The sequence below is a fragment of the Symphalangus syndactylus genome, chromosome 11 (assembly GCF_028878055.3).
Source record: "Symphalangus syndactylus isolate Jambi chromosome 11, NHGRI_mSymSyn1-v2.1_pri, whole genome shotgun sequence".
NCBI lineage: Eukaryota > Metazoa > Chordata > Mammalia > Primates > Hylobatidae > Symphalangus > Symphalangus syndactylus.
Genome location: NC_072433.2, coordinates 19256946 through 19271456, shown reverse-complemented (window position 1 = coordinate 19271456; position 14511 = coordinate 19256946). Strand labels below are relative to the sequence as shown.

At 46.5% G+C, this 14511-nt stretch overlaps 1 protein-coding gene across 4 annotated transcripts in view; it reads right to left on the bottom strand.

The window, feature by feature from the left end:
- Window positions 1–8683: 8683 nt before the first annotated feature.
- RFWD3 (ring finger and WD repeat domain 3) overlaps window positions 8684–14511 on the bottom strand; it is a 46552-nt gene continuing 40724 nt past the window's right edge. For all 4 annotated transcript variants that reach the window (XM_063611595.1, XM_055297941.2, XM_055297944.2 and 1 more), the window contains 2 exons: window positions 13616–13827; window positions 8684–11356 (listed from right to left, as the gene is read on the bottom strand). In XM_063611595.1, coding sequence (XP_063467665.1) covers window positions 11213–11356; window positions 13616–13827 — 356 coding nt within the window. In that variant the 3' untranslated portion in view covers window positions 8684–11212. The remainder of the gene's footprint in view (window positions 11357–13615; window positions 13828–14511) is intronic.

Sequence of the window (14511 nt, the reverse complement as noted above, 5' to 3'; positions counted from 1 at the left end):
TTCTCCTGCCTCAGCCTCCTGAGTAGCTGGGATTACAGGGGCCTGCCACCACGCCTAGCTAATTTTTGTATTTTTAGTAGAGACAGGAGTTTCACCATGTTGGCCAGGCTGGTCTTGAACTCCTGACATCAGGTGATCCGCCCACTTTGGCCTCCCAAAGTGCTGGGATTACAGCCACTGAGCCTGGCCTTGGAACATTGTTTTTTTTTTTTTTTTTTGAGGTGGAGTCTTGCTCTGTTGCCCAGGCTGGAGTGCAGTGGTGCGATCTCGGCTCACTGCAAGCTCTGCCTCCCGGGTTCACGCCATTCTCCTGCCTCAGCCTCTCTGAGTAGCTGGGACTACAGGCGCCCGCCACCACGCCCGGCTAATTTTTTTTTTTGTATTTTTAGTAGAGACGGGGTTTCACCGTGGTCTCGATCTCCTGAGCTCGTGATCCGCCCGCCTCGGCCTCCCAAAGTGCTGGGATTACAAGCATGAGCCACCACGCCCGGCTAATTTTTTTTTTTGTATTTTTAGTAGAGACGGGGTTTCACCGTGGTCTCGATCTCCTGAGCTCGTGATCCGCCCGCCTCGGCCTCCCAAAGTGCTGGGATTACAAGCATGAGCCACCACGCCCGGCCTGAACATTGTTTTTAACGTACAATGTTAGCCACGGGTAGGGAGCAATTTCACAGATATACATTTGGCCCTTCCTGCCCATGTTAGTTCCTGCCCCACAGGCCAGAAATACAATGTGGGGTTATTCCAGGTCATTTCCACTTATATATTTGGGGACTACGTAAATCTCTGGGTGGGTCCACACATCCAGTGAGCTGAGAGCCATACTTTACCACTTTAGGCAAGAGTCCATTTATTACCTGGCCCCTACAGGGCTATAATGATGTTTTTGGCCTCTGATGATCGATTTCACCTTGAAGTCTGTGTCCAATAGTCTTCAAAATGTTCAGTTATTTCCCTTTTGCCAATGTAAAGTCATCCAAGTAAGTAGTCACGAGTTCCTCTGGGGAAGGCCTGAGGGCCCTTGTGCCATGGTACAGCCGCCATGGTGTTGTAGGGTCTTTGGTGTTAGGCTCCTGGCCATCAATGGATTCTGGATCTGAAAATTGGCTCAGATTGGGCAGGGCACGGTGGCTCACGCCTGTAATCCCAGCACTTTGGGAGGCTGAGGTGGGCAGATCATGAGGTCAAGAGATCAAGACCATCCTGGCCAACATGGTGAAACCCTGTCTCTACTAAAAATACGAAAATTAGCTGGGTGTGGGGGCACACGCCTGTAGTCCTAGCTACTCAGGAGGCTGAGGCAGGAGAATCGCTTGAACTTGGGAAGTAGAGGTTGCAGTGAGCCAAGATCACACCTCTGCACTCTCTAGCCTGGGTGACCGAGTGAGACTCCATCTCAAAAAAAAAAGGCTCAGATCTAGAAACTGGGCAAAGGAGCATGACTTATTGGGGGTGACCACCCTTAGCCTCCTGTTCCTCCCTTCTTGTGGACCTTATTGGCTATAGATGTTGAATAGTTCCCTTGCTGGTCTTGGGTGATGTTATCCTTTATTAACCATCTCTATACTCCCCACTGGTCAAGACCCCTTGGTCGCTATTTTCTTCTTCTTATTTTTTGAGATGGAGTCTTGCTCTGTCACCCAGGCTGGAGTGCAGTGGCACGATCTCAGCTCACTGCAACCTCTGCCTCCCGGGTTCAAGCAGTTCTCCTGCCTCAGCCTCCCGAGTAGCTGGGACTACAGGCATGTGCCACCACGCCCAGCTAATTTTTGTGTTTTTAGTAGAGACGGGGTTTTATCATGTTGGCTAGGCTAGTCTTGAACTTCTGACCTCAAGTGATCCGCCTGCCTTGGCCTCCCAAAGTGCTGGGATTACAGGCGTGAGCCACCACGGCTGGCCTGTTTTTTTGTTTTTTTTTTTTTTTGAGATGATGTCTCATTCTATCTCCCACACTGGAGTGTAGTGGGGTGATCTTGGCTCACTGTAACCTCTGCATCCCAGATTTGAGTGATTCTTGTGCCTCAGTTTTCTGAGTAGCTGGGATTACAGGCGTGTGCCACCATGCCCAGCTAATTTTTGTATTTTTTTTTTTTTTTTTGAGACAGAGTCTCACTCTGTCGCCCAGGTTGGAGTGCAGTGGCGCAATCTTGGCTCACTGCAACCTCCGCCTCCCAGGTTCAAGTGATTCTCCTGCCTCAGCCTGTCGAGTAGCTGGGACTACAGTCGCGTGCCACCACGCCCGGCTAATTTTTTTTGTATTTTTAATAGAGACAGGGTTTCACCGTGTTAGCCAGGATGGTCTCGATCTCATGACCTCATGATCCGCCTGCCTCGGCCTCCCAAGGTGCTGGGATTACAGGCATGAGCCAGCACACCTGGCAAATTTTTGTATTTTTAATACAGACAGGGTTTCACCATGTTGGCCAGGCTGGTCTTGAACTCCTGACCTCAAGTGATCCTCCTGCCTCAGCCTCCCAAAGTGCTAGAATTATAGGTATGAGCCACCGCATCTGGCCCTTGGTCATCTCCTTTGATCTTGCTGGTAATAGTGGTAATTGTGGCCTCCTGGCTTCTGGCAGTTAAATATTGCCACCGGGTCTTTATTATTCTGGGGCCCTAATCAGCCCCGTCTTACCATCTGTTTTCTTGGCACACTCCTGGCACTAGTTGTGTGAGTCCAGGTCTGCCAGGAAGCAGACAACAAAAGGGGATTAGCTATGCAAGAAATTTATTAGGTGCAACAGTTGTAGGAAAAATGAGGTGGCTGAGAGAGCCATGTGACCATGATGCAGGTCCAACACTGTGTGAAGTACAGAGGGAGGGAAGGACGGAGGGGAGGATTCGGTGGAAACATCTAAGACTCAACTTAAACTGAAATTCATTTCTAAGAAAGTCGGCCAAGGCTGGGCATGGTGGCTCACGCCTGTAATCCCAGCCCTTTGGGAGGCCGAGGCAGGCGGATCACCTGACGTCGGGAGTTCGAGACCAGCCTGACCAACATGGAGAAACCCCGTCTCTACTAAAAATACAAAAAAAATTATCCAGGCGTGGTGGTGCATACCTGTATTCCCAACTACTTGGGAGGCTGAGGCAGGAGAATCACTTGAACCCAGGAGACGGAGGTTGCAGTGAGCCAAGATCTCGCCATTGCACTCCAGCCTGGGCGATAAGACCAAAACTCCATCTCCAGAAAAAAAAAGAAAGCTGGCCAAGGCCATAGAACAGTTCTCATGCAAAAGTTCCCTGTCACTGAGTCTTGCAGAAATGGGCCTGTGTCGGTAGCCCTATCACTCTTAGTGAAGGCTAGGAGGATCCTTGGGAAGTGTAGCCTTGCCATGAATGCAGTTGTAGATTTCGGTGCTCAGCAGATGAAACAGAGGTCAATCATGTTCCCCACAGCTGGAGATCTGAGAGGCTCATTTTCAAGGTCACCGCATCTGAGTAACTTCCTGAACTAGAGAATCTCTTTCATATAAAAGGCATAGCATGGCTGGGCGTAGTGGCTCACGCCTGTAATCCCAGCACTTTGGGAGGCCAAGGCGAGCAGATCACCTGAGGTCAGGAGTTGAAGATCGGCCTGGCCAACATGGTGAAGCCCAGTCTCTACTAAAAATACAAAAATTAGCCGGGTGCGGTGGCTCATGCCTGTAAGCCCAGCACTTTGGGAGGCTGAGCAGGGCAGATCATGAGGTCAGGAAATCGAGACCATCCTGGCCAACATGGTGAAACTGTCTCTACTAAAAATACAAAAATTAGCTGGGCGTGGTGGCAAGCGCCTGTAATCCCAGCTACTTGGGAGGCTGAGGTACAAGAATTGCTTGAACCCAGGAGTCGGAGGTTGCAGTGAGCCAAGATCGCACCACTGCACTCCAGCCTGGAGGGAGTGAGACTCCATCTAAAAAAAAAAAAACCCCCCCCAAAAAATTAGCCAGGTGTGGTGGCATACACCTGTAATCCCAGCTACTCGGGAGGCTGAGGCAGAAGAATCACTTGAACCTGGGAGGCAGAGGTTGCAGTGAGCCAAGATCGTGTCACTGCCCTCCAGCCTGGGTGACAGAGTGAGACCCCATCTCAAAAAAAAAAAAGAGTAACAAGCAACATATTTCTACACACCCCCACATTATCCAGCTAAGAGACCTGAACTTGTCTGTCACAGCAACCTCAGTGACTGTCTAGACTGAGAATCTAAGACTCCTGGAGAAGAAAAACTCGCCCAGCATTCTGATCTGTAGACAGTAGAGACAGGACTGTAGTTTGAATCTTACCTCCTTTACGGCAATTTGCCAATTTGCAGGAATTTCATGTCTTTTGGAGAGGGTCTCAATCAGAGAAACAAATGTTAGCATTTGGTATTTTGTTTACTTCCTTGACTCAAGGACAAGTGACTCTTGTGAGCTGAGGGGGCAGCATACTGTTTGCCTAGTGAAATACCATCTCTCTATCTCAAGTCAGGACATCATCTTCAAGAGAGGAACTGGGGTCATGGCCAACTCTGGAGCTTCCACTGGGGTACAAGTGAGGTGTCAGAACTTCACTGAGCTTAGATTCCGTGGCAATTTCCCATCTTCCCCCCTACCCTGTCACCCTTTCTCATGTTAGGCCCTCATTCTTTCCCATCTGTTCCTGCACAATCTAACCAGTGATTTTTTGTACCAGGCTTATGAGAAAGGACGAAGCCACACCATCACTCAACGCCCCCACCATAGCTCAAGCCTGGGAATTCCCCTGGACCCTCCTCGAGGCACTCTTTTAACTCTGGTGACATTTCTCTTAAATGGGAGGGTCTACGGGCATTGGAGTTTGAAGGCAGAGCATAACCATTTATCCAGGGCGGGCATCCCCTTCTTTATTCCGGGAAATAAGTGGCCTGCCAACTTCCCACTTACAACTTTCATTAACCAGCAGCTTATCCAACTGTTGGCAGCTCACACAGAGCTGGCTTAGGTAACAAAAGTGCCAGTTTTTTTTTTTCTTCTTGAGACAGTCTTGCTCTGTTGCCCAGGCTGGAGTGCAGTGGCGCGATCTAGGGTCACTGCAACCTCTGCCTCCCAGGTTCAAGCAATTCTCCTGCCTCAGCCTCCCGAGTAGCTGGGATTACAGGTGCCTGCCACCATGCCTGGCTAATTTTTTGTATTTTTAGTAGAGACGAGGTTTCACCATGTTGGCCAGGCTGAACTCCTGACCTCGTGATCCACCTGCCTTGACCTCCCAAAGTGCTGGGATTACAGACGTGAGCCACCGTGCCTGGCCATTTTTTTTTTTTTAACCCAAGCATCTGTTCAGTGATGTTCTGAACTTTCTGTTTCCCCCTCAGCCTTCAACCCTCCCTTTATCCAAATCCAGATATTTAAGTTGGTACCTGTGTTCAGCCTCTAGGGAAACCTTTCTGCTGGGTGTCTGTAACTGGATAAACCTGTTATTACTCCTCAGGGACCAGCGTGGGTTCATGGCACTCCTCACATCTCAACAGTAGACTCCTTATTCGGCTGGCCCTGCATCCTGCTTTCTAGAGCAAGCCCAACAGCTCCTCCACCTTCCTCCTCTCTTCAGCTGACCTCTCCGATGACCACTGCTGGGCAGTTCTAGCCCATGTGTCATAGCCTCTTCTGTGAACCCGTTTTTTCTTCTATTGGACAGTGGGGTTCCCAGCCTCAGCACCCAGGAAACTATTTGAAGACTGTAGTGCCACATCATGAGTATGACTGTCTGCGTTGTTGTAATTTGCAAAGCAAAGAAATAATTTGTGGGGGCTCAGCCTAGGGTGTTCTGGAGACAGAGCTATGAAGAGTGAAAATGAGCTTTCACCCAGGCTCTCCAACTCCTGCTTAGCTGTTGGTAACACAAAGTACAGACTGGGAAGACGAGGACATATAACATTTAATTAAATACCACCTGTCATTTTCCTTTATTAGGATTTTTTTTTTTTTTTTTTGAGGTGAAGTCTTGCTCCCGTTGCACAGGCTGGAGTGCAGTGGCGTGATCTTGGCTCACTGCAACCTCCACCTCCCGGGTTCAAGAAGCTGGGGCTGGGCGTGGTGGCTCACGCCTGTAATCCCAGCACTTTGGGAGGCCGAGGCGGGCAGATCACGAGGTCAGGAGATCGAGACCATACTGGCTAACACAGTGAAACCCCATCTCTACTAAAAATACAAAAAAATTAGCCGGGTGTGGTGGCCGGCGCCTGTAGTCCCAGTTACTCAAGAGGCTGAGGCAGGAGAATGACATGAACCCGGGAGGCAGAGCTTCCAGTGAGCTGAGATCATGCCACTGCACACCAGCCTGGGAGACAGAGCGAGACTCCGTCTAAAAAAAAAAAAAAAAGAAGCTGGGATTACAGGTGTACACCACCATGCCTGGCTCATTTTTGTATTTTTAGTAGAGACAGGGTTTCGCCATGTTAGCCATGCTGGTCTCGAACTCCTGACCTCAGGTGATCCACCCTCCTTGGCCTCCCAAAGTGCTGGGATTACAGGCATGAGCCACTGCACCCAGGCTTTATTAGGATTTTTAACCTGTTTCTTCCCCCGTAAGATAGAATAATAATATGCATTCCATAACATTAAGAATTACTTATTAGTAATATATATTTAATGTTACTTAATATATTAGTAAACTATAAAGAGATAAAACAGAGAGTGTTACCAACAAACATAAGTTGACTAAGAACAAGGACAAACAAATGTCTATTTTTAGAATTTTGGCCAGACATGGTGGCTCATGCCTGCAATCCCAATGCTTTGGGAGGGTGAGGTGGGAGGATTGCTTGAACTAGAAGTTTGAGACCAGTTGGGCAACAAAGCAAGACCCCTGTCTCTACCAAAAAAAAAAAAAAAAGCAAAAAAAAAAATTGGCTGGGCACAGTGGTCCACAACTACAGTCCCAGCTACCTAAGAGGTTGAGGAGACAGGATTACCTGAGCCCAGAAGTTTGAGAATGCAGTTGAGATAGGATAGTGCCATTGCACTCTAGCCTGGGTGACAGTGAGACCCCATTTCTTAAAAAATTTTTTTTTCAGAATTTCACTTATAGTCAGTCACTGACATGGAAAACAAAAAGAAGGGTACTGTGAAAAACAAAAACCATGGTGTTGGGTTTTGTAATTTGGGGTTCACTTCTATCCTAGGACCTCTGTCATTTTCCCTTAGAGCACCAGGCTCCATGAAGCTAGCAACCTTATACCTATGGATTCAGTTCTCCTGGAATCCGGTATACTCCATTTGCTGTTCAGCTGGAAACTAGAAAACATTTTCAGCCTTTCCAGCCTAATTCCAGAGCACCATGATTTATGGCAACAAAGATTCTTCAACTCAAACAGAACAAAGAAACTGAGGCAGGTGGCCAGAGCTGTGCTGAGCAGGAACCCTGAAACCCGTACTTGCCCATAGCTGCTGCCACGGTCAGAAGTGCTGCCAATGACTAAAAGAAATAAAGGGAACAAAATTCCTCTCCTCCTCTCTCTTCCTCCCACTTTACAGTCTCCTGGATTCAAAGAAAGTAGCAGGAAGCCAGCAGACAAGTCTGAGAACTGTAGATCCCTAGATCTGAGAGTAAACAGACACAAGACCAGGACATTTTTTTTTTTTTTGAGACGGAGTCTCACTGTGTCACCCAGGCTGGAGTACAGCGGTGCGATCTCAGCTAACTGCAACCTCTGCCTCCTGGGTTCAAACAATTCTCCTGCCTCAGCCCCGAGTAGCTGGGATAACAGGCGTCCGCCACTACGACCAGCTAATTTTTGTATCATTTAGTAGAAATGAGGTTTCACCTTGTTGGCCAGACTGACCTTTAACTTCTGACCTCAGGTGATCTGCCCACCTTGGCCTCCCAAAGTGCTGGGATTACAGGTGTGAGCCACACGGCCAGGGCACATGGTTCTTAAGAGGCAAACACATCGCTTTCCATTGGCAACAGCAAAACACAACTGCAAGCTAAAGCCTCAACCACTTCATTTGTGTGAAAAAGAGAAAATCTATGGCTGGGTGAGGTGGCTCATGCCTGTAATCCCAGCACTTTGGGAGGCTGTCAAGATAGACAAATCACTTGAGGTCAGGAGTTGGAGACCAGCCTGGCCAACATGGTAAAACCCCATCTCTACTAAAAATAGAGAAATAAGCCAGGCATGGTTGCAGGCGCCTGTAATCCCAGATACTCGGGAGGAATGAGGCAGAGGAATCGCTTGAACCCGGGAGGCAGAGGCTGCAGTGAGCTGAGATTGAACTATTGCACTCCAGCCTGGGACAAGAGAGTGAGATTCAGTTAAAAAAAAAAAAAAAAAAAAAAAAAAAGCCCAGGTGCGGTGGCTCACGCCTGTAATCCCAGCACTTTGGGAGGCTGAGGCAGGCAGATCACGAGGTCAGAAGTTTGAGACCAGCCTGACCAACATGCTGAAACCCGTCTCTACTAAAAATACAAAAATTAGCTGAGCATGATGGCACACACCTGTAATCTCAGCTACTCAGGAGGCTGAGACAGGAGAATCTCTTGAACCTAGGAGGTGGAGTTTGCAGTGAGCCGAGATGACACCACTGCACTCCAGCTAGGGCTACAGAGCAAGAGTCTGTCTCAAAAAACAAACAAGCAAAAAAACCCAAGAAATCTACCAGGTTGGGATTATATCCCTCTCTCAAGAGGCTGACACGTTCCTGCCTCTAGAAGTCAATGAGACAAAAGGCACTAGGAGTCATTATACATAGCAAATTCTTTATTTTCATATTAACATTAAAACATAAAACAGAAACATTAAAACATAGGGTATAAACAGAGCTCCCATTGCCCTGTTTTCAAAGCAGGTGCAAGAATACATACAATGACAAGATATTTTGAGTTTAACTCCAAATCTTCAAGTGGGGAAAAAAACTTAGAGGTAGTGACAAAGGAATATGGTGGGGCAGAGACTGGTGGAGCCCAGAAGACTAAAGCCTGGATTTATAAATGTGATGTCCTACAATGGGGATTGGGAATGGCATCAGGGTTTTTTTTTTTTTTTTTTTTTTTTTTTGAGATGGAGTCTTGCTCTGTCACCCAGGCTGGAGTGCAGTGACGCGATCTCGACTCACTGCAACCTCTGCCTCCCAGGGTTCAAGCAATTCTCCTGCCTCAGCCTCCCAAGTAGCTGGGACTACAGGCGTGCGCACCACTGCACCCAGTTAATTTTTGTATTTTTAGTAGAGATGGGGTTTCACCATGTTGGTCAGGCTCGACAAGGTTTTTTTTCTTTGGAGAAATCAGTCACGATCATATGAATTTGCTTCCAAAACATCCAAGTTTAATGTACTAATGCAAGGAGTGGTAAAACTTAAGATTCACCTAACGTCCCTCATAGTTAAGTCTCTTGCTTCCTACTATTAGGGGAATCAATCAGCATCAGGTACTTCAAAGCAAGTCAAATCCTAACCCTGCCCAGGCCCAAAGACAAAGCCAGCCAGGGCCTGACCACCTGTATCCTCTTGGTGGCAATCTGCTGAAGCCAGATGAGTTCTGTTTTTTAATTTCAATCCTATTCTGCCACTGAAACTAGGCCTGGGCAACCACTCTTAATCATTAACATATAAAAAGGAATATCTCCTCTGAGAAAAGAGCTCTCCTCAGGTTCTAGAAGCTAGCTTTTACAAAAGACGTCTTCAAATAGGGGCCGGGTGCAGTGGCTCATGCCTATAATCTTGGTACTTTAGGAGGCTGAGACGGGAGGATTACTTGAGGCCAGAAGTCCAAGACCAGCTTGGACAACGTAGTGAAACATCTATTTTTACAAAAAATTTAAAAAAGGAAAAAATTATGTCCTAAAATATTAAAGGGTCATTAAAAGGCACAACTAGAACTTGGAACTCTGGGGAAATCTAGTGCAACAACCCCTTGCCGGACAGAAAGATCCTAGAAACAGCTCTTGAATTGACAGGTCAGAAGTGTTTTATAATAAAAACGGTAACAACTCTTCAATAATCATTTGAGAATATCAGATTGTTAGCCATTTTCTCCCATGAACAGGACACTGACCTGCCCACATCTTGAAGCATATTCTGTTGTGGAAGTGGTTTGGCAAAGTAGTCTGCGGCAATGCAAAGAAATACAAACTGAGCCCTAGAAAAGGTTAGGGAGGCAAATCAGAGGAAATTGGAATCAAACATCAGCTTCACATGGGGAAGGCTTTAACTGGATAACTGTAATGTATAAAGAACACTTAAGAACAGCCCCTCAGTCTGAGGGATTGGCTTTATTTAGATAGGAACTCTCAAAATGGGAGACAAGTTCTTCTTATGTTTTCAATAGCAGTCTGAATAGCTTTTGTAAACTCTCTTATGTCTTTTTCTCCTGATCTCTGACACTAGGGGAGACTCAAGTAAAAGCTTTGACCTATCACTCATCTTTTCCTGGGAAGAGATAGTGTTCTTTAAAGCACTAGCTTGGATAAAACCAATCCTGAGATCCTAAGCTGGCTAGAAAAAACAAAATGTTCCCCACCGCTCAAACAACTGGCCTCTTTCCTTACCTTTCACAAAGCAAAGAACTTAATGCACTAGGCATTAGCAAAGGGAATCGTTCACTAGCTGCTTCCATCACTGGGCCTGCCAATGTCCCAGCACTTCACACCTGGAACCCAAGTGTTGTTGCCACAAAGCACATCCAGGGGTGCTCTATCACACACTTGTGCGGAGATGAGACAAGTTACTAAAAGATTGTCAGCCTTCAAGGTCAGAAATAAACCGGACACGAGGTTCTACAGTGCCCTCTTGTGTTCAACTGAATAATACTCTTTTACATCTACGTTACATCAAATCAGTATCAAGACAATGGTAAGTCCCTTCAAGGATACCTAAGTGACAGGACAACTCAGATGAGATGTCATATCCTCCAGAAAATGCTTGATGTCCACTCACATCCTAGATGATGAGAGGACACTCTCTAAGGTCCAGAAAGTCACATAGAAAATAAAGAAAATAAGAATTTCCAACATACAATAATGGTTAATGAAGGCTTTAAACCCAAGAAATGGATAATGTAGATAAAGTACCCATCAATTACTCTTTTAGTGGATATAACAGATACACAATCTGTAGTGTCTCAGTGACCTAGAGTCCTAGAATCATACTAATGCAAACAAACCATGATCCCCAATGTTCTAGGCTGCAGACAATAAACAGGGATCTTGCTTGGGGCTGCTAGGCGCTAGCAAATATTTAACCAGCAGCATGCCTTCAAGGTTTCAAGACCACAGTCACTCCCACTTATAGATGTGGACCATCTTCTCTGTTAAGGTAGCCAAGTAGCTGTTATGGTTCACCTCAAATGGGCAGATGTCCAAGACAGGCTGATCGGTCTGTAGGTCCTGGAGCAACGAGCCACTGGCAGCATCCCACAGCTAAAGAACGCAAGCAGAGGGAAGGGTCAGGAGTCAGTCAGTACACGAAGGGACTTCCTTTCTTCAACATCCAACAAGTCTGAAAGGCTGCAGAGAGAACACTACCTGGAGAGCAAAGCAGGCCGTCCCTAACCTTCGCAAGGTTGTTCAAAGTCAGCATACCTGACATAGTTCAGGTACAGCCTCACCTACTGTAATCAGCAATTAGTCTACCTGTAAGTGGATCTGAAAATAAAGCCCAGCTTCCATTCGTTCAATGTGCCAGCCTCTTCTAGGGACAGAAGGGTCAGTAAGATAAAGTCCCTGTCTTTGCCCTCATGGAACTCACCTTTTTTCTTTTTTTTTGAGACAGAGTCTCACTCTTGTCACCCAGGCTTGAGTGCAGTGGCGCGATCTTGGCTTACTGCAACATCTGCCTCCTAGGTTCAAGCGATTCTCGTGCCTCAGCCTCCTAAGTAGCTGGGACTACAGGTGCCTGCCACCACGCCCGGCTAATTTTCTTGTATTTTTGGTAGAGACGGGGTTTCACCATGTTGGCCAGGCTGGTCTTCAACTCCTGACCTCAGGTGATCCACCCACCTTGGCCTCCCAAAGTGCTGAGATTACAGGCGTGAGCCACCGTGTCTGGCCTCTAAAAATTTATTATTGGCCAGGCATGGTGTCTCAAACCTGTAATTCCAACACTTTGGGAGTCTGAGATGGGAGGACAGCTTGAGGATAGGAGATTGAGACCAGCTGGGGCAATATAGCAAGATTCCCATTTCTACAAGAAAAAATTAGCCAGGTGTGGTGCATGCCTGCAGTCCCAGCTACTCAAGAGGCTGAAGGAGGACTGCTTAGGCTGAGGAGTTTGAAGCTACAGTGAACCATGATTGCACTACTGCACTCTAGCCTGGACCGAGCAAGATACTGTCGCTTAAAAACAAACAAAAAAACGAACAAAAGAAATGAAAAATATTTTGAAGTATTAAAAAGTAGAGCTAGCCGGGCATGGTGGCACACACCCATAGTTCCAGCTACTTGGGAGGCTGAAGCACAAGAATCACTTGAACCCAGGACGTGGAGGTTATAGTAAGCCAAGATTGCACCTCTGCACTCCAGCCTGGGCGACAGAGCGAGACCCTGTCTCAAAAAAAAAAAAAAAAAAAGTAGAGAGGGCCAGGCACGGTGGCTCATGCTTGTAATCTTAGCAGTCTGTGAGGCTGAGGTGAGAAGACTGCTTGAGCCCAGGAGTTTGAGACCAGCCTGGGAAACATGGCAAAACCCTGTCTCTACTAAAAATACAAAAATTAGCCAGGTATGTTGGTGTGCACCAAGCTACTTGGGAAGCTGAGGCACAAGAATTGCTTGAACCTGGGAGGTGGAGGTGGCAGTGAGCCGAGATTGTGCCTCTGCACTCCAGCCTGGGTAACAGAGCGAGACTGTCTCAAGAAAAAAAAAAAAAAAAGACAGGCCAGGCGCAATGGCTCACACCTTAATCCCACCTTTTTTCTTCTGCCATTGACTTGTTGTGAAAGCCGGATCAGCTGTCTTATAGAACGCCCACAACCTGGACTTGTGTATATGCTTTCTGTGCTATCATTAAACTTGTTCTCCTCTATTCCCTGCAACTCTAGTCAATGAAAGTTAGCACTAGCTTCTAGAGTGGCACTATACAATATGGTGGCCTCTAGTCACACAAGTTTATATTTAACTTGATTAAAATTAAACATTAAGTTCTTCCTTGGCACTAAGCACACTTTAAGTGCTCATGTCACTAGTGTGACTGTACTGGACAGTGCTACTCTAGGCCTTAATCAGACTCAGGTTCAAGAACATCTCAGCTGGGTGCAATGGCTCAGGCCTGTAATCCCAGCACTTTGGGAGGCCAAGGCCAGCAGATCACTTGAGATCAGGAGTTTGAGACCAGCCTGGCCAACACGGTGAAACCCTGTGTCTACTAAAAATACAAAAATCAGTCGGGCATGGTGGTGGGTGCCTGTAATCCCAGCTACTCAGGAGGCTGAGGCAGGAGAATCACTTGAACCCAAGAAGTAGAGGTTGCAGCAGTGAGTCAAGATCTACAAAGCAATATGGAAAGCACGACTCATGGAAACCAAGCAACCTCACATACACACATATGCGGATATGTGGGGTTACAGAGCAGAACTTACACTTTTTTGCTTTATGAGCTTCTGTAAAAAAATGTTCACGTTTTCCCTTACCAATATTTTAAGCAAAACTACTTTTTATATGAAAAGTAAAAAATAACAGGCTCACCAGGGCAGAATTTGCTGCTTCATCTCCAGTACACACCAGGATGTTGCCATCATTCTCTGGGCTTTGGAAAATGGCATTTTTGGTCAATAGTTTGCAAGTGGGTCCTCCAAAAAATGTATGTACAGGCTGGCAGGAGCAGATTGGATTTCCAGTGTCATCCAGTCGGTAGGACATTTCCATCAGCACACTTCGTATGGTGGTGTGATTTTTATCTATGGGACAGAGAAATCAGTGCTGCACCATGGGGATGCTACACAAAAAATTAACCAAGTACCCAAACCTCACACGCTTACAACCTAATTGTATGGAAAAGCTATAAATGCATTAAGCCATCAAGAACAGTTACAAAACAAATGAAAGAACAATTATCATAGCATCAGTGAAATTTAGAATCGTAGGCTAGCATCAATGAAATTTAGAACCGCAGGCTTCCTGGAATCAAGTTATCTACAACAGCTTTTTGCTTAAGAGAAAAACAATTCTGAGAGTGAGTTATCTGTTTTAGTAAAATCAGTCTCCTGTCAGACCTCTGCTAGGGGATTTCTCTCTCAAGAATTCTCAGTAAAAGGTTTTTCCCTTCCCCCAGTGAGAACCTCATTAGCCCCTGGGACTGCACATTTTTATAAAGTGAAAGCATGCTATTACAGAAAGGGAAACATGTATCTGAAATTCTGCTGGGAGGCAAACAAAAGCGAGATAACAAAATAGGACCCCCAGGCTTTGTACACCAGTCACAGCAAATCACAGTCTTGGAGACAGCAGAACTGTGGGATGACGAAGAGCCAAAGGGTCTGAAGTGGTACTGAGATGTTTCTCAGCTAAAACAAAACTTAAAACATGAGTAGACCCACCCACAACTAGCAGAAGTGTGAGCATTTAATGACTAACTCTGACTA